General features: G+C 60.4%; 1 protein-coding gene across 6 annotated transcripts in view; it reads right to left on the reverse strand.

Annotated features, from left to right (window-relative positions):
- The window catches only part of TSC1 (TSC complex subunit 1), a 39,654-nt gene that overhangs the window by 11,643 nt on the left and 10,555 nt on the right, over positions 1-17,456 (reverse strand). For 5 of the 6 annotated variants that reach the window (XM_045845974.1, XM_045845976.1, XM_045845978.1 and 2 more), the window contains 15 exons: positions 13,756-13,941; positions 11,995-12,098; positions 10,861-11,013; positions 9,747-9,891; positions 8,332-8,486; positions 7,868-7,941; positions 6,974-7,149; positions 6,237-6,355; positions 5,827-5,929; positions 5,150-5,268; positions 3,431-3,500; positions 2,853-2,957; positions 2,089-2,650; positions 803-846; positions 2-168 (listed from right to left, as the gene is read on the reverse strand). In XM_045845974.1, coding sequence (XP_045701930.1) covers positions 2-168; positions 803-846; positions 2,089-2,650; positions 2,853-2,957; positions 3,431-3,500; positions 5,150-5,268; positions 5,827-5,929; positions 6,237-6,355; positions 6,974-7,149; positions 7,868-7,941; positions 8,332-8,486; positions 9,747-9,891; positions 10,861-11,013; positions 11,995-12,098; positions 13,756-13,861 — 2,202 coding nt within the window. In that variant the 5' untranslated portion in view covers positions 13,862-13,941. The remainder of the gene's footprint in view (position 1; positions 169-802; positions 847-2,088; positions 2,651-2,852; positions 2,958-3,430; positions 3,501-5,149; positions 5,269-5,826; positions 5,930-6,236; positions 6,356-6,973; positions 7,150-7,867; positions 7,942-8,331; positions 8,487-9,746; positions 9,892-10,860; positions 11,014-11,994; positions 12,099-13,755; positions 13,942-17,456) is intronic. The other variant, XM_045845979.1, reaches the window with a different exon arrangement.

Here is a 17,456-nt window from a genome sequence, read left to right on the forward strand (position 1 = left end):
CCATGGCTGCATTGTGCTCCTCCAGAGCCGCCGCCCTGATCACCTTGCGGAGGAGCCGCCTGTTCCGGACAGCGTGCTGCTGCCTCTTGAAGCGCTCATAGAGCAGCTGGTTGTGCAGTAAAAGCAGCTGGTTGCGGAGGGTGCGGACCTCATCTGCGGGGGGAGAGCCTGGTTTTAAAGCAGAGGGAGGGCGGCAGAGATGCTGTTTACACGCCGTTCACTCGGGCGCCCACCCCGGTCCGTCAGCTTGAGAAGCCAGCTCTTTGAGGGGCACCCTGCCGTTTACTCAGCAAATGACCACCTGGTCCCCAGCACCCGTCACACATTAGGGAGACGGGGCGACACTTACCACCTACCTCCCTCTAAAGGGTCGCAAAGGGCCCCATGTGGGGTGACTCTCTGAGAGCGTTGTTTGTCCCCACCACATGCCAGGACCACAGGCACACACTCCCAGCGACCCTCTTCTCCCCTCCCACCCCCCCGTGTGCTCTCCCCCAGGAACTCCCCCGGTTCTGTTCATCTGTTCACCGCGCCTGGGGCTGGCCCGGGGGAGCCTGGCGGGAGGCCTGCTCTCTTTGCAACTCCCCTGCCAGGGGCACGGAGCGCATGCTCTTCGCCACTTGTCAAAACCAGCAAACACTGACTGTGCGAGACCCCCGAGATGGCCTGGGCCGGACACGCAGAGGAACGGGAGCGCAGGGGAGGTCTGCTTCCTGCGGGGCCCCTTCCCTCCCGGACAGAAAAGGCAGCGAGCAAGCAGGACCCACGGGGGCTGCACGTGGGGCTCAAGTAACTCCTTTACCTCCAAAGTGGGTCCAGTCGACGGACTTGCTGGGTAAAGACAACCTAGGAAGGAGTCGTTGAAGAACACAGTTACTGACCTTACCCAGCACAAAGTACGTGGACTTCCCATGGCAGCGGGGTCAGATCACTTCCTCGGGGCATAAGGAAGCCTCCAATGCCAAGTCCACCTGGACTCAGTGGAGGAGCCTCAGAGCCACGCCAGGGGCCAGCGCCCCGGAGTGCGTGACCCCAGTCCCCGGCGTGGAGAGGCCCCACGGCCGAGCTCACTCTGCACCCGTGGGTGCTGCTCAGCTCCGCCAGCGACTGGCGAACGCACACCAAGAGCTGCCTGGCCCCCGCCCTCTCTGCCAAAATACACGGGGAAGGGCTCTGGGGGAGACGTTCCTGTCACGCGAGTTTGAAGAAAAGGCAGGTACTGTACCTGGGCCCATCACACCAAATGTCACGTGAAAAGGTATCTTAACTCTCACAACTTCTGCCAAATCCTACCTTAGGTTAACTTAGAGAAGAAAACCAAAAACTAACATTCCCCAAGAACGTGTTGAGGAATGGTTTCAAACTTCCCCTACCCCTTTGAAAAGGGTAATAAAAGAAAGGCTGGGCCCTGGCCGGGCGTCTCAGCTGGTTGGAGCACCGCCCCCATCCACCAACAGGTGGCGGGTTCGATCCCTGGTCAGGGTGCGTACAGGGGGCAACCAATGGATGCTTCTCTCGCGCGTCAGTACTTCCCCCCTCTCTCCCTGCCCCCTCCTCTCTCTCTGAAGTCAATGAACACGTCCTTAGGTGAGCATTACCAACAAAAGGCGTGCATCTGACAGATTTCTAAGACACCACGTGTGCCACCCGCAGGGCAGGGGACCGCCCTGAACTTGCACTGAAAGGTGGCTGGGTTTTATCTTGCGCCTGCATACCTGTCACCGGCCACCTGCAGCTAGACAAAGAAGGGCATTGCGACCGATGTCCCTACATCTGAAATACCACCACCTCACCCTCAAACTCTGAGAGCAAGTGTGAAACCTCTGAACATCCCCACGGCGCGGTGGCCCCACCAGCCTACACGTAAAGACTCACGTGAAAATGAAACACTGTATAAGGAGTGGTCCAGTTCAACGTGCGTGACACAGTTACGAGTGAGAGACGGCGACAGGCCGGAGGAGCAGGTGACCAAACAGGAGGAGCAGCGGCCTGGCCTCTAGGTGAGGGCCCGGCCCGCCTGCACCCCCCGCCCTCTGGGTTCCCACCACAGCCGACCCCGCAGGGGGCGGGGCCCCGCCAGCGCCTTACCTGCTCAGCTCCTTGCTGTGCGCGTCGGCCCCCTGCTGGATGAGCCTGTCCAGGATCTCCAGCGGGGAGGCAGAGGGGGCACAGTCTCCCTCTGCGCCTCCTCTCACTTTCTTGAGTAGCTCCTCGGTCTTCTTGCTGATGAAGTGGTGGGCAGTCTTTGGCAATGCCACCTCGAAAAGATGGTCGTAGAGGGGAGGCTGCCCACTTCCCAGGCGCGGGCCCCGCTGAGGCGGAATTTTGCAAGGGCTGGGAGTGACGATACTGGTCTCCAGGGGGGTCCGGCGCCCCCCGGGCCCGGCGGGGCCCTCGTCGGCACCCGCGCCGGGCAGCTCTATGGGAGTGAAGGCTTGCTTCGGGGTGTCAGGCCCCAGCTTGTCCAGGGAGGCGCTGAAGGGCTCGGGGTGCACGCAGGCACCCGTGACACCGCAGGCGGTGGAAGGGGTGGTCTTCCTCGGACAGCCCGGGAGGCTGTCCTGGTAGAAGGGAGAGTCAAAGCCGCCTCGAGGGACCAGGGGCTCGGCGTCGGCCGGGGTGATCTCAGAAAGCTCTCTAGATATCGCCGCTGAGAGGAGGGAGGGAGACAAGAGACACTACGGTAAACAGGCCACCTGGGGCAGGCTGGGCGGGGCCGGAAGGACGGAGCCAAAGCAGCACCCCGCCCCCTGGCAGTGGACCCAGACCGAAACCTCCCCCTCCCCCCTGGGAAGAAAAGCCAGGGGAGCCCGGCAGTGCTGACGGTGAGCCCCGGGGCCCACACCCCGTACCTTCCTCCTTGTCCTTCTCGATGCTGTCTTCTTCAGAGGCCAGGTCGCCCAGGAACTCCGAGAGGTCACTCAGAGTGACCGAGCCTTTGCTGCCGGAGAGCTCTTCTAAAGGGGAACCGAGACAACGCAAGTCCAAGCAGCGCACCAGAGACCACGCCACCACCCTCCCAGCGGCACGGCGTCCGCCGCACCGGAGGGGCCGCTCGGCTCCCCCTGCAGGACAGTGCGGGAGGCCGGGCCGCTCCCCCGGGGCTACAGGACAAAGCTAACACTCCACCGGTGACCCGAGTAAAGGTGCCAGAAAACTACCCCCACAGAACGCAAAATTCTCCATTCTCAACGCTCAGAGCACAGGTAACGCCAGTCCGGCCAGCTCAACACACGGGCACGGCACCGTAGGCGGCTGAAAGCGGTTTTTGCGGTCGCTGTTAGGCTGGCTCTCGGGACGAAGCACTGGTCTGGTGACTTATCTCCGGGCCTCCGGGCCCTGCAGTTTCCCAGACCGCCCCCGTGTCCACACACGGCCCGCCCGGAGGCGGCAGGCGAGGCCCGTGGTCCCCGGCCCCGGGGGACTGTACCTGGCCCTCGGTCGCTCGGGACGTGCTGCTGTCTGTGCAGGCTGGGCCGGGCCGGGTCCGGTCTCTCCTCCTGCAAAGACAGGCACCGCTTACGTCCCACAGCAGAGCTGGGTGCGTGTCCTCGGACGTAAGAGGAACAGCCCACCTGTCCACACTGTTAGATTAGAGAGGAGCTGAACGGTTAGCCCAAGGGTTTGCAAACTGTTTGGTCTCAGGATGCCTTCATAGTCTTAAAAATTAATGAGAATCCCAAGAGCTTTTGTTTATGTGGTTTTATCTAGCGATAGTTACTGCATTAAAATTGAAATTTTAAAGGTCATTAATTCACTTAAAAATAACAACCCCCTTACATGTAAACATAAACACCACATATTTTTATTTTAAACAAAAGCCAAAAAAACCCCCACCTCTACCTCCCTGACCAAGAACAAAGGAGCCGGGAGCGTGGAGCTGCTCCGCGCCTCCACCGTCCCCACGCGGCCGGCCGTGGCGGAAGGCGGCGGGGCCTCCGCCCCCGCCCCCCTCAGTCTGCGGCAGCACGGCACATTCTGGCTCACGCGCAGCCAGAGCACCCTGGGCCCCACGGGTGAGCGGTGGTAAAGGTGTGTCAGCAGATTTTTCAGATGACTGTGGACAACCACCTTTGACGTCACATCCGAACTTGACCCCGGGTTATTTCTTAAACGGTGATTACGAAGTGAGGTCTGGGACCACAGCAGTTCACTTCTCACACTGCGTACCACCCACTGGCCTGCCTCGTGCCCGGAACGCGCCTCTCGCCTGCGCAGGCGCTGCAGCGCCACGCTCAGGGCATCTAGAAAGCACTACATGTGTCACTTAGGTTCGCCAGGTTATACGGACGGGTTGAAGGGTTTCACTGTCCAGCACCGAAAACTCAGGTTCCCAGCCAAGCTTCTCGAGACACTCCAGCCTCATCCTGCGAGTCTGGGGGGCGCTACCGAGCTTGTGGGGGCAGCTGCCAGTGTTTCAATGCCCCAATTTCATCGGGAAGTGAATATCGTCATTGCAGCCACTGCTGTCCGCCGCTTGTCTTGAAGGGACAGGCTCAGTCCATCGTTTAAGAAAGTAGCTGCTGGACACATACTCAGGTCTGCACGACCACAGTCTGTCCCCCAGCCGTCCTCCACAGTGGGCTGCGCTGCGGGGGGGAGCAGGGGGAATGGCCTCGCGGGCCCGCATCTCCGCCACGCCGCTGAGCAGTGACCCGCTGGCCGTGTGCTCCTCCGTACCGGAAAGAAGATCTCACACACGGTCCCGGGGCTGGGACTTAATCAAACCAGTAACTTCCACTGCTCCCTACAGCACACACGTCCAAGTTAGCTCTGTCAGTCTGCCGTCCTCCTTTGCCCTGGAACACGTCAAGGAAGCAGGTGGGCGCCTGCCGGGATTTGTGCTTGGGGGCCGGCTCTTCACCCGCCACTGTCTCTCCACCTCGAGCCCAGGGCAGTCGGGGGACGGACGACAGCTTAGGGACAGCTCAGGACTGCAGCGGAAGGACTTCTGACCTAGCGGGTTCCCAGAAGGGCGCCGGGACCCCCGAGTCAGCTGACCTCACGTGAAGACCTGCTGGTGAGTCTGTTTTCAGACGTCCTGGTTCCAACCCGCCCCTTTCAGGCCCGAGTCCTATCTCGCACAACGGGCTCCGCCAGGCGGGTCTGCGAGCAGTCCCCAGTGTGGGCCGCGGGCGGCCGAGCGTACCTTCCGGGGGGGCGCGGCTGAGGACTGGGTGAGGGGTGCGTGCACGAAGTCGTCCGCGTGGCAGGGCAGGGCCGGAGGAGGAGAGGTGGCGGGGGTGCCCAGGGGCGTCCCTCTTCCTCCTGCTCAGAGACAAGGACAGAACATGCGGTCACTGAGCCCCATCGCTAGAAAAGCAGCCGCATTATTCCCAGCCCACCGGTTACTGCGAAGAAAGAAGCGCGAGTTAATTTTCTGGGGATCTAGGCCAATCTTTTTTTCTTTTTTAACCTTATGTATTTCTTTTGAGAGAGAGGGGAAGGGAGCAAAAAAGAGAGGGAGAGAAACATTGGTATGTGAGAGAAACAGCTCAGTTGCCTCTCACACACCCCCTAATGGGGACCTGGCCCGAAACCCAGGCATGTGCCCTGACCGGGGATCGAAGAGGTGACCCTCGGGTTCGCAAACTGGGGCTCAGTCCAATGAGCCACAGCAGCCGGCGCTGGGTCAGTCTTTTTTATTTTATTTTTTTTTTGGTTCACGTTACATGTTCTGGAAGCCCAGAGGTTTGCATTAAGTGTCAACATGAGGGTCACCACTGCAAGTGGCCCCCAAAGTCACTGTCAGATCTACGAGACCACTCCTGGTCATCGGAGGCGGGCCCAACCCACCCCCCCAAACCCCACCTAGGACACACATACCGAAGACTTTGCTGTAAGGGTGTGACGCGTCGGGAGGGACAGTTCCAGGGGAGGTCGGAGGAGTGGTCATGCCACACACCACGGACGGGCTCCAGAGCGCGGCCTGGGGAGGCAACGGGGCGCGTCAGCAGTGCGGGGCGAACACCGCGTCACCCAAGGGTCACACCCACCACTGACGGTCCTCCACACTGGAGAGGGCACCTCGCCAAAGCTTCACCAAAAGACAGGTTGCATTTTCTAAGTCTAGACCCTAAGAGAGACCCAAGTGAGTTCTGTCGATATACTTTTCAAAATAACTCATCCTGGAACGAGCAGCGTGAGATCTTCCCAGACCATATGCCAAATCCTGACTCGACTGGTCAGCTTCCACGCGAGCGGGGGAAAAGCGGGCACACCACTGGACACCGTACCTGCGGCGGCTCCGTGGACAGCCGCGGGGGTGCAGGGAGGCTCAGGGGCGGAGGTAGCTGCCCTGGCGTGCTGGACGACGTGGGCCGGGCCTCGGAGCGAGGGGTGGAAGTCACACTCCCTGCAAGGAGAGGGGAAGAGTGTGCAGCGCCGGTGAGCGCCCTCTGGCTGTTCTGGGAAGAAGTGCAGTGCTCCAGACCTCCCAGGGCACTCAGTGCTCTGTGTTCAGGACGCCCGTGGGGACAAAGGGACACTTGGGAGTGCTCCGTGGAAACGCAGCTCGGTGGGGCTCGCTGCCGGCTGTGCTTCAGGGGGGCCGAGAAGATGCGCCAACGGCAGCGTCGGGGATGGCGCCCGCAGACAGCCCGGCCTCCTCACCCCTCCTCACCGGCCGGATTCTTGGCCGGCCACCGCCTCGAACCCGTCGGGGCAGCGCCGGGAAGCAGAAAGGCCCCCGGGGAGTGGGGCCTCACGCCCACCCTCAGTTTTTAGCACTGAAGGCATGGCACGCTTCCGCCACTGGGGAGGGATCATGGACCTGGGACTACACTACACTGGAAAGAGGAACTGGTCAGGACAAAATGGAGGCAAATTCAAGCTTTAAACATTTGGGAAACAACTCCTAGGAGCCGAACTGAGTCTCATTCCAGGTGGAGAAAAGTCAAGTCAGCGAACATCCACGCTGCTCTCCAGCAGCCAAGGGGCAGCGCAGAGCAGCACCCCCCCCCCCGCCCCGTACCGTAGCTGTTCGGCGTGTCGGCGTAAGGGCTGGCGGGGGCCTCGGCGGGGTGGCGGGGGCAGCGGGCTGCATGGCGGTGAGACACGGAGCAGCCATCCTCGTACGAGGCTTCCGTAGGGTCCAGCGAGATTTTGGCACACTCGATCACGACATCGTGGGTTTCTAGCTTCTTCCACCTGTCAGAGGCAAAGAGCGTCCAGAAGTGCAGGCTGTGGCCCGTTCACTAGTGACATGGGCAGGAGTGCTGACTGCAGCCAGCCACGGACCCGCGAGCCGCCGGGAACAAGGCAGGACCGCCCCAGCGCAAGGACGCCCGTCAGAGACTAGCCCTTAGTTCCACACGCCTGGGTCCTTCCTAGTTACAATGGCTGCACCAAGTCACCAGAAGCTAGTCGGAGAGAAAAACGCCACCCACGAGAGACCAGGCACAGCCGCGTAAGAGCACGAACCGTGCACACCGGCCGCTGGGGGAGACCCGAGGACCGAGGGGCTGAGGAACAGGGAGCCCTGGAGGCCACCGCGCGGCAGGCCTGGCCCAGCGTCCCCCGCCACGCCTCGGACTCCCAGCCGCGCCCAGACCACCGCGCGGCCCAGACGGCCGCAGCCCCAGAGGAAGCCCGCGAGGACATTTAGAGAGCCGTCTACGGGCGCCTGCGGCGGGAGCCGCCGTTCCACTCCCAGGCACCCGGCTCCTGGACACAGACACCCCCCAGGGCGCGCGCCGACGCTCAGCCCAGTGCGGCTTGAGACGGAAGGGAAGAGAGGAGGGGCCCAGAGTCCAGCCCGAAAGATGCTTCCCTCGGACGGGAAACCACAGCCCGACCACGCAAGGACCCCGTGCTCCACCTCCCGAGAGGTCCTGAGAGTAACGCCGCCGCCGGCAGGTGTGCATACCTCCGAGGGTCCAGTTCGTGGTCCTTGGACCCGGTCACCAGTTCCGGGTGAATCCGCACGTGCGCCATCATCGGCTGGAAGGGGTCAGTGGGCAGGTGAAAGGCCTGGCGTCGGTGCTGTCTGCCCACAACAGAACCCCCCGGACAACCCACGAGCACGAGTGCTGCTGCGGGCCGTGGGCCGCGGACGGGCCTCTGACACCGCGTCGAGGGAGGGAGGCCGGGCACAGGAGACCCGCGGTGCAGGGCCCCGTCTGGGAGAACCGTCCGGGACCGGCAGGTCTCTCTGAAGGCAGGAGGGAGACCAGCGGGGGCCTGGGGCTGGGGAGGGGGCCGTGGTCTGGGGGCCGTGGTCTGGGGGGCTTAGTCGGGGGGAAAGGCAGAATTTCTTTTCCGAATGCCCCGCCTACCACTGAACAGAGAAGCTGCAAACGCAGCCTGTCTGCCCAGGTACGTCTCACGTACCTTGACCACTTCCTCAAAGGTCGCCAAGTTCTCCTTCATGCTGTAGTGCGAGCGTAGAAAGGAGACGAAGTTGCAGGGGTACATGCCATAGAGGCGGTGAAAGAGAGCGTAAACACTGGTGTGGAGGTGGACGAGGGAGATCTCCGCCACGTGGCCTAAAGAGGAAGCCATCGAGGGGAGACTCGGAGCCGGACACGAGACCGGTGGGCGCCGAACAGACGCGGCCCCGAGGCTGGCGCGGGCCGCCCCACCTGGCCCCGGAGAGGGAGGCGGCCTGCGACGCGGATGCAAGCTCAGCACACTCCCCGGTGCAGATCCATGGGGGCTCCCCGTGGCCTCAGGATGCACTCCGGCCCACTCTGAGGGACCCGGAGGCTCTCACTGACCGTCTCCGCCCTCCTCCCTGGCCATGCCTCCCGGAGGACCCCAGGCATTCCCACCACGCGAGCTGCCTCTGTAATGACGGTCGCTGTCCCTGACATTGCTGGTCCCCCGTCCGTCGCCCTGCTCGGCATGCGCTCCCTGAGCAGGGCGCTGTCTCTCTCACGTCTGCACTCTCGGTGCCTCGCACGGTGCGGGTGCACGGCCAGGTTTAGACATTTGTGAGCCAGCGTGTGAGAACCTTGTAAAGTCAGCATGGAGTCTCCCAGCTATGCAAGTCTGTAACTGCAGAGTGAGGAAACTATACCCCGAAACCAGCTTTAAAGCAAGCTATGAGCGCAAGAGACAGAACTCGCTCCATCCGGCCGGGCCTGGGCCCAGGGGAGACCCCCGCGTCCCCCGTGCACACACCACCCCTCCCTGTCCGGGCAGGCCGCCCCGCCCCCAGGCGGCGCTGCCCACGTGACCGGCACGTGCGGGCCTGTCTCACAGGCTCACACACCCGCCCTCCCTGTCGGCGTGAGCATCGCGCGTGGGGTGACCGAGAGCCTGAATTTCACGCGCTAACAGCTTCCGCGTCTTTCCAGCAGAGCCGCGCCACCTGCCGAGGCGGGGAACACCCACTGCACGTGCAGCGGGAGGACGCACGGGACATTCTGCACGCTCCGCGCCACTCCAGCCCACCCCCAAGCAGGCGCTCAGACCCCAGAGCTGCACTCCGTCCCAGCGGACTGGAGGGGGCGGCAGGACCGTCCCCAGGGCACTCACCCCGGGCCTCCCGCTGCACAGGCCGACGCCACCCTCAGCTCCCCGAAGGTCAGGCCTCCCCTCCCACCAGCCCTCGGAGCCAACAGAAGAACAAAGGCCCCTCCACGGCCGTGCCTCCCCTCCTGCCCACGGCGGGCGGACGCATCAGGCTGCTTCCTCACCGGTTCCGGACAACACCCCTTCGCAGGTCCCTCCCGTGCACCCTGCTCATCGGTAACGAGAGCACCGCGAGGCAGGGCACGGCAGGCGCAGGAGGAGACCCCTACCTGGTTTCTTCAGGCACCACGACGAGAGGCGGCCGAAGATGTCAAAGAAGTCGTGCAGGTGCTGCTTCCCTGACTGTGGGATCATCGGCAGCATGGTTATCAGCACCAGGACCCCGGTCGTGAGGACGATGACGTCAGTGTCCACCTGCACAGGGAGGGGCGGGCCAGGTGACCTGTCGGGGGTGGCACTAGGCCCAGCAGCATGCGCGCAACCAGGTGCGGGTGACCAGGGCTCTCGGGCGAGAGGTTCGCTCGGACTCTTCTCCCTGTCCCCGCAGCCCCAGTACCTGAGGGCCAGGTCCCCACTGGGGGCCATGTGAGAGGCAATCACACACTGATGTTTCCCTCTTTCTCCTTCCCTTCCCTTCTCTCTAGTGACACCGTGAGACCCCCTCTAGGGGTCACAAAGCACCCAGTTCCCTTGCTGGCAGAGAGGAACACCCTCCGCAGGGCGCTGTCTCGGACGGGTCCGAAGGCACTGCCCGTGCACAGTGAGCGCCACTGGGTTTCTCCATGGCTCTGTGAGGGGCAGGCGCTTCCTCTCAACCACGTTTGGTTACTTCACAGATCGGAAATAATTCCAGGAACTGAAACAGATTAAGCGAAGAGCCCTGAGTAGTTCTGCAAGCCGCTACCAGCACTCAGGCCAGAAGGTTCTATGTAGTTCTACGCTTGGACTACGTAGGAAACCTGAGGGCAGGGCGAGAAGGCAGGGTGCAGTTCAGCAGGCGCCCCCACTGCAGCTGTGGGCAGGCACGCCCCTAAATGCTGGAGGGCCTTCTGGGCCCCGTTCCCCGGAGCTGAGAGGCATGTGGGGGTGGGGTTTCCCAAAGGCAAACCAGCGCGTGTTCAGGGAGGGAAGGTCAGCGAGGATGGAACCGAGGAGGGCTGAGAGTGAAGCACCGCCAGCCGCGCTCGGACAAAAGCCACTCAACAGTGGCGCCCCGCGAAGGTGCTCAGTCCCGCCTCTGGCGTTCAGGCAGAAGCACCAGGTGCCTGGAAGTTCTCAGGCTCTCCAAGTTCAGATCTAGCTGCTCGCTCGCTGGAAGCGACTCCGCACTTCAGGGACCACGCGCACAAAGCCACTTCGCGCGAGCCCTTGCCGCCACCGTACCTTGAGGCATCTCAGCAGAGAAGGCAGGAGCGGAGCCTGAGAGAGCTTATGCTTCCAGGACGGCTGCAGCCGGATGACGTGCCCCAGCAGCGAGAGGGTGGGCAGCCGAGAGGTGGCTTTGCCCACATACTCGTTCATCTTGTCCAAGAGGTGCTAAGAATGTGAGAGAACGGAAAGGCGTCTCAGTAAAGCAAACCCTCGACGAACGCAGGAGGCTCACACAAACACAGGCGACAGCCATGGACCCGCCCCCCGGCTTCCCTGGTGCGGAACGAGGGTTGTGCGGGCACTGGATCCCACTCAAGAATGTGTGCCCCATGTTGGCGGACCAAACACTGCTGCGTCTGGCCTGAGAGAGGGCAGCCGGGCTGCCCTCCCCGGAAAAGGGTCCACCTCCCCCGGCAGGCCTGGAAAACACTCCTTCCCGGACCCCCTTTCTGAAGCACCAACTGGCCACCTGTTGCCACAACCACAGGTCCCCAGCCCACAGCCGTGGCTGGGGCTGGGAGGGGACCCTGCTGGAGACAGCCACTTCCTGCCACGGTAGCCCAGCACCAAGGCCGGGCCCCACATATCGGTCAGGGAGTAGCAGAAGTTCACATTCGGCCCAGGGTGAAACAACAAGACACTGTGAAAGGCAGACAATGGCAAGGCCTTCCAGTTCTGGTGAAGTCACCAGCACAGGAACTCAAGACGTCGCAATGCCTGCCACTACAGTGCCGCTGGCCACCTCCCACCAGCAAAACGAAAAGCAGAACACGAGGACCCTTGAGTGCTGGGACACAGGCCTCCTCCACAGGGCTCCCCTCGGTCACTGCACGCAGGGTTTTCCCAGACCGATGAGAAGCTGAAAACCCCGTTCGCCGGGTGGTTTCGACAAGGGGCCCTTCACGGATCAAACCGGCACTGTTTCTTTACACAGCGGGATCTTAGCAAGCCTCTGAAATTTGTTTCGTTTTGTAAGCCGTCCTGGAAAGGGAGGTCCTGCCGGGGCTCTGCACGTGTGCTGGTCACCTGCGCGTGAGACCCTCTGCGGCGGGCAGCGCCGGAGGAGCGGGCGCCCGGCCGGCACGGCGTGCGTGAGGAGCGAGCGGTGGGCGCCCCTCGCGGGGACGCTCCCCCCGCGGCAGGTACCTTATCGTGTGGCTCCTGCAGGGTTGTCAGGATGTGCAGAACTTGCTGAGAACTGGTCTCCAGGTAGTAGTCCACCAAGGTGTTCACGAGCATCGGCCCGCGGTCTAAACAGAGAAAAGGGCAGCTTCTCGTAGCTATTTCCTTTAACGCCCTAAAGTGACCTCAAACAGCTGCCTGTCAGAATCCAGAACAACGTTCCTCTGCATGCCACCCGAAGCCTGCGAGTCTCCTCCTTACGCTAATCTGGGTCTAACACTAATACCAAGTGTATTTGCCTAAGCATCCATAAAAGCACATACGATTCTATCTTCTTTCCTATTACTTTCTTAATTAGAATAACCCGCGTCCACTGTGAAGAATTCAGACTGTAGGAAAGCACATACAATTGGAAGAGTCTCCTCGCTCCTACCTCCCAACCCACTTCGCAGAGAAACACCCTTGACCCCGGTCCACATCCTGGCAAAGGTTTTCCTGCCGTGGAATCTCAGTCTCTCTCTCTCTCTCTCTCTCTCACACACGCTTGCACATGCGCACAACCCGTCCCTGTGCCCCCAGCCCGTGCGAGTGTTCTGACTGTTCCAACGGGGCGGTGCGGGCGCCTTCCCCCGGCGGCACCTATGGCCCGCTCCCCTCTCCTCTCTGCTGACCCCGTTCTCCACCGTGTGGCTCCACATAACTATGGTAACCACTCACCCACTGGAGGATACCTAGCTTTTCCCAATTTCTTACTATAGTTCACTTCAGGCTATAATGAAACATTTACCTGCTGATTCTTGTCAGCAAGCAAATGGTATATGTTTTGAAGTGGTTTTTCTTGTTTTGTTTTTCTGTTTTATCCTCACCTGAGGACATTTTTTTTCATTGCTTTCCAGAGAGAGAAATGTCGATGCAACACAGAAGCATCGACCAGCTACCTCCCCCAGGCACCCAGGCCAGGGATCAAACCCGCAACCCTTTGGTTACAGCCAACTCTCCCACCGAGACACACCAGCCGGGGCAAATGGTACATGTTTGTGCACTGATGACAGAGCCTGCAAAAAAGGCTGCCCTCCAATTTATTCTCCTGCAGATAAGGTCTATTTCTTTTTTTTATTAAAAAAAATTTTAAAGATTTTATTTATTTACAGAGAGAGGGAAAGGGAGAAAGAGAGAAAAACATAAATGTGTGAGAGATACGTTGATGAGCTGCATCTCACACGCCCCCTACCAAGGACCTGGCCAGCAACCCAGGCCTGTGCCCTGACTGGGAATCGAACCGGCAAACTTTTGGCTTGCAGGCCGGTATTCACTCCGCTGAGCCACACCAGCCAGGGCACAGTGTCCATTTCTATGACCAACATTTGATGTTTGCCAACCTGGTCAACAAAACTGGGTACTGTTTAAATTGTTCTCCTCCGATTAAAGAAAGGTTAAGCGTTTCTCGCATTAAAAATCACGTACGATTTACAGGTAAACTGTGTATCTGGGGTTTGCTTCAAAACCCCTGGGCAGGGCGGAGTCAGGGAGGTCAGGGCGGAAGGAAGGGCAGGAGCCTCGGCGCTCGGCCCGCGCGGCTGCCCACCAGACGGCACTCCTCTGTGCGCGTCCCAGCATCCTGCGCCTAACAGCCGCCAACGCACGGCCCCAGAGCAGCCCCACAGGTGAGCGTGTGCTCCTCACTGGTGGCTGTGGAGACACTGTGTGTGCGTGCAGGGGTGGGGATGAAAACCCCCACTTCTCAGCGGGACTGGGAGCCCCTCCAGGGGAGCACACCCTGCTCACCAGAATTGAGGTTCTCTTTGAAGACGGTGGTGACGTCGTCGCGCACACTCAGCATGGGGGAGTCCAGCATGGACAGGAGCTCCCCGACGTTGGCTTGCTGGGCCATCTCCTCCCGCGGACGCGCGGCGCCGGGTCCAGGACGCGCGTCACGGGCTCCGAGGGCTCCTCATCGGTGCCGCAGCCAGACTGGGGAAAGGGAAGACGACAGCGTGACGAAATGGGCTCGTCTCTCCCCACAGGAAACCACCTGCAAGGCGAAGCAGCCCGCGTGTTCCGCGCCGTGAACGGTGAGTCCGGAGCTCTGCTGACGACCGCAGCCGGGGTGCGTGGACAATCCCCCCCCCCACCCCCGCACACGCTCTCGAAGAGGAGTTCCGAGGAGGTGTGGGGCGGAGGCACCAGGAGGCCGACACCGGTTGGACCGACCGTCACAGCATCACAGCACCTGGACGAAGGGGCCAAGCCCGTTACCCTACCTCTGATTCTTGCCTGGGTTTTGGCTAAGATTACGTTCATTTTTCAAGCCACCTATCTAAGAAGCGGACAAACTGTTTTCAGAAAAAGGACTGAAGGCACAGTATTTCTTCTCGACTGTCCTCTCAGTGCCTAAAGGCTGGTACAGCTGGTGAGGTCACAGCCCCTAAGGTCCACACCGAGTTTGCACCACGGGTCACCTCTCCACCTGGAGAGCAGGTGCTCCCGTCACTGGCTACAGGAAAGGGCCGTCGGGGCAAGCTTGACCTTCAAGCTCCACGACACAGATCTCTACGGCATGGAGTGGCTGCAGCGACCGGAGGTGCGGAAAGGCAGCCCGCTCGCCGAGCGTGGCTGCACCCGCTGCCTGCGTCTCCCCGCTTCTGCCTCCAGGGCTGCGCTCGGACACAGGCCGTCGCCGCGGCCATCCGCCAGACAGAGCCGCGTGCCTTTGCACACACGGTCAGACACACTCCCTCCCTGGTCCTCATTTCACAGGGGCAGAAACGGAGGCCGGGCCGTTGGCTCGGGCTCACACAGCTTGCAAGAGGCAAAACCAGGGAAGAACTGAAATGCGAGCCCATATCTGCCTGGACCCAAAACCCCGCCCCCTAAATGTGACCTTAGGCCAGCCTGTGGTTTTGACCCTCACGGCAACTCTGCGAGACAAACAGTATTAGCCTCCTTTACAAATGAAAATGCGGATACTCAAAACATAATAATAACCTTGCCATGGTCCCATGGTAAAGCAGGACACAGGTGGCCAAGTTCAAAAGGCCAATAAATATATGTTGTCTGCAGCCATATTAAAACATACTCTTCATTTCTACTTGTTTTTCTTTGGATAAGCTGAACCGGAAGTTAGTGGGCTTTGAGAGTCCGTCAAAATCACTTGGGATGCTTGTTAGAGACGCGGTTTCCTGGACGCATTCCAGAACTGAATTTGGGGCTGAGGAATCTGCTTTTTTCTTTTTTGCCCTCACCTGAGGACATTTCCCCCCATTGCTTTTAGAGAGGAAGGAAGGGAGAGAGAGCAATATAAATGCAAGACAGAAGCATCAGTGGGTTTCCTCCCGGCCAGGGGACCATATGTGCCAGGACCAGGGATCGAACCCACGACCAGGTACATGCCCTGAGCGAGAATCAAACCAGCAACTTTTTGGCTATGGCACAACACTCCAACCAAGCAAGCCACAACAGCCAAGGCTCAGGGATCTACGCTTTAATAAGTACCCCAGGTAATTCTTACCTGGGTGACACATAAGCCCTGTTGGAGAGACACTACGCTCAAGAGTTAAGCTCCTCCCATAAGGACACCAAATTCCAAGTAGCAGTGACTGCAGACACTGCCCAGTATCAACTGTCGCCTGTGGTCTAGTTTAATTACAACCTGGGAATACCCACGGATTTGGCCCTTGGTGGACCAGGAGTTCATCAGCCAGAAAAACCAAATAAGATGTCTAAATGCATTTTGATAACAAATCCTGAAGTAGGAAGTTGCTGGGGTCACACTTATAAATAGAAACCTTACAGGTAAATCACGAAGTCAATTTGGTTTTGGTTTTGTTTTTGTTCATCCTTGCGCAAGGGTACACACACACACACACACACACACACACGTCACTGATTCTCGAGAGAAACGTCGATCAGTTACCTCCCGTAAGCACACCGACCAGGGACGGAATCCGCAACTCAGGTGTGTGTCCTGACCGGGAATCGAACCGGCAACCTCTCGGTGCCGGGGATGACTCTCCCACCAACTGGGCCACCCAGCCAGGGCAATCACCAGGACAACTTGAAAGGGCTCAGAAATCTTACAACTGGTAAGAAGAGGTCGAAACCGAGAAGAGAGACAAATTCCGCCTTCCTGCCGCCACACGGCACTGCCACTCTACGTGAAGATCGCGGCGGCCGGCGGGCTCCCGGGGAGGCTCGCCGGGGCTCGGTGTGCGGCTCACTCCAGAGCAGCGCCCACACCACGGGGCACTCGCTGAGCGGCACTGTGGGGCCGTCACGCAGACACCAGCGGGCATCCCCGGGGCCCCTGTCCAGGCGGCGCTCTCGCACCACGCTCACCCTCTAGCCCGAGTTCGTTTCTGCTTCGGGGAAGTCACAGGCGACCCTCAGGTTTAAAAGCGTTTTGTCCCTGAGTTCGGTTTTGTTCCAGCGGAACTGCTCCTCGCCGGGCCTCAGTCTCGGGCTTCAGTCTCGGAGGCGGAGGCGCTGCTGTCTGTGTGTGCTTTGAGGGCAGTCCTGTCGGGGCTGGGCCCCCCGGGCACAGGGATGCGAGCTCGACCCTCAACAAAGGCGGCGACCATCCAGGCCCCCTGGCAGTGGTCAGGGCTGACCAGCTCGGACTGCTCAGCTCGTTTTGCAGTTTGCAAATACAATGTGAGTAAACCAGGCACAAAGGTCCCGTTTCTGAAGCCTACTCTTTCCAATGCTTCACAGAAGGCAAAAAATGAGGTTTTACCTAAAACACGTTACAATATTTTTGGCAACAAGCTTTTTTCTCTTTGGGTCTAAAATTCTACCCTTTAACCCTATTTTCTAATCCCCAGAACAGAATAATCAAGATTGGGCTTCGTGTGCGACTCTTCTTTAAGCGACCCAAGCTCAGGGTATCTGACCTCCTCAAGTCCCCGAGGCATCAGATCACGAGCCTTTGGACCGAGTCCCACGGCGGGAGCACCTCTCCTCTTCGAACTGGCACGAACGCTTCCTGGGGGCCTGAGTGCAGGGCGCCACGCAGGCGGCGGACTCAGCAAGGGCCGGGGCTCAGAGGGCGCACAGGGGAGGAGGGGACCGGCTGGGGCCAGACTTGGGGGTGGGGAGCGGCACGCGCACTAAACACACTCCGCAGCCGACGGACGAGGGGCTGGAAACAGACACTCAGTGGTGAGCACCACGGGCACCTGAGACGCCCACTGCCGGCCATGGAAGTCTGAGAATGGCGTGGAAGTCTCTCTTCCACTCGGGAAGAACCAAGTACAGGGAAGAGAGGAGCCAGGACAGGCCAGAAGTGAGTATCTGGGTTAATACAGTTCTGCAGCTGCGTGCCAAGGCCACATTCCATCCACTTCGGGATTATCTTTGGCGGCCGCATGCCCCAGTGCAGGGCTACAGACGATGCTATTTATACGCAGGGGCCATGGCTTTCAGCACCCACTACCACGCCAAGCCTGTCCCCAGTCTTCTGGGCCTCAGTAAAAGGCACGACCGTCAGT

This window comes from Phyllostomus hastatus, unplaced genomic scaffold (genome assembly GCF_019186645.2).
Source record: "Phyllostomus hastatus isolate PE091 unplaced genomic scaffold, TTU_PhHast_1.1 phas_contig_495, whole genome shotgun sequence".
Lineage (NCBI taxonomy): Eukaryota > Metazoa > Chordata > Mammalia > Chiroptera > Phyllostomidae > Phyllostomus > Phyllostomus hastatus.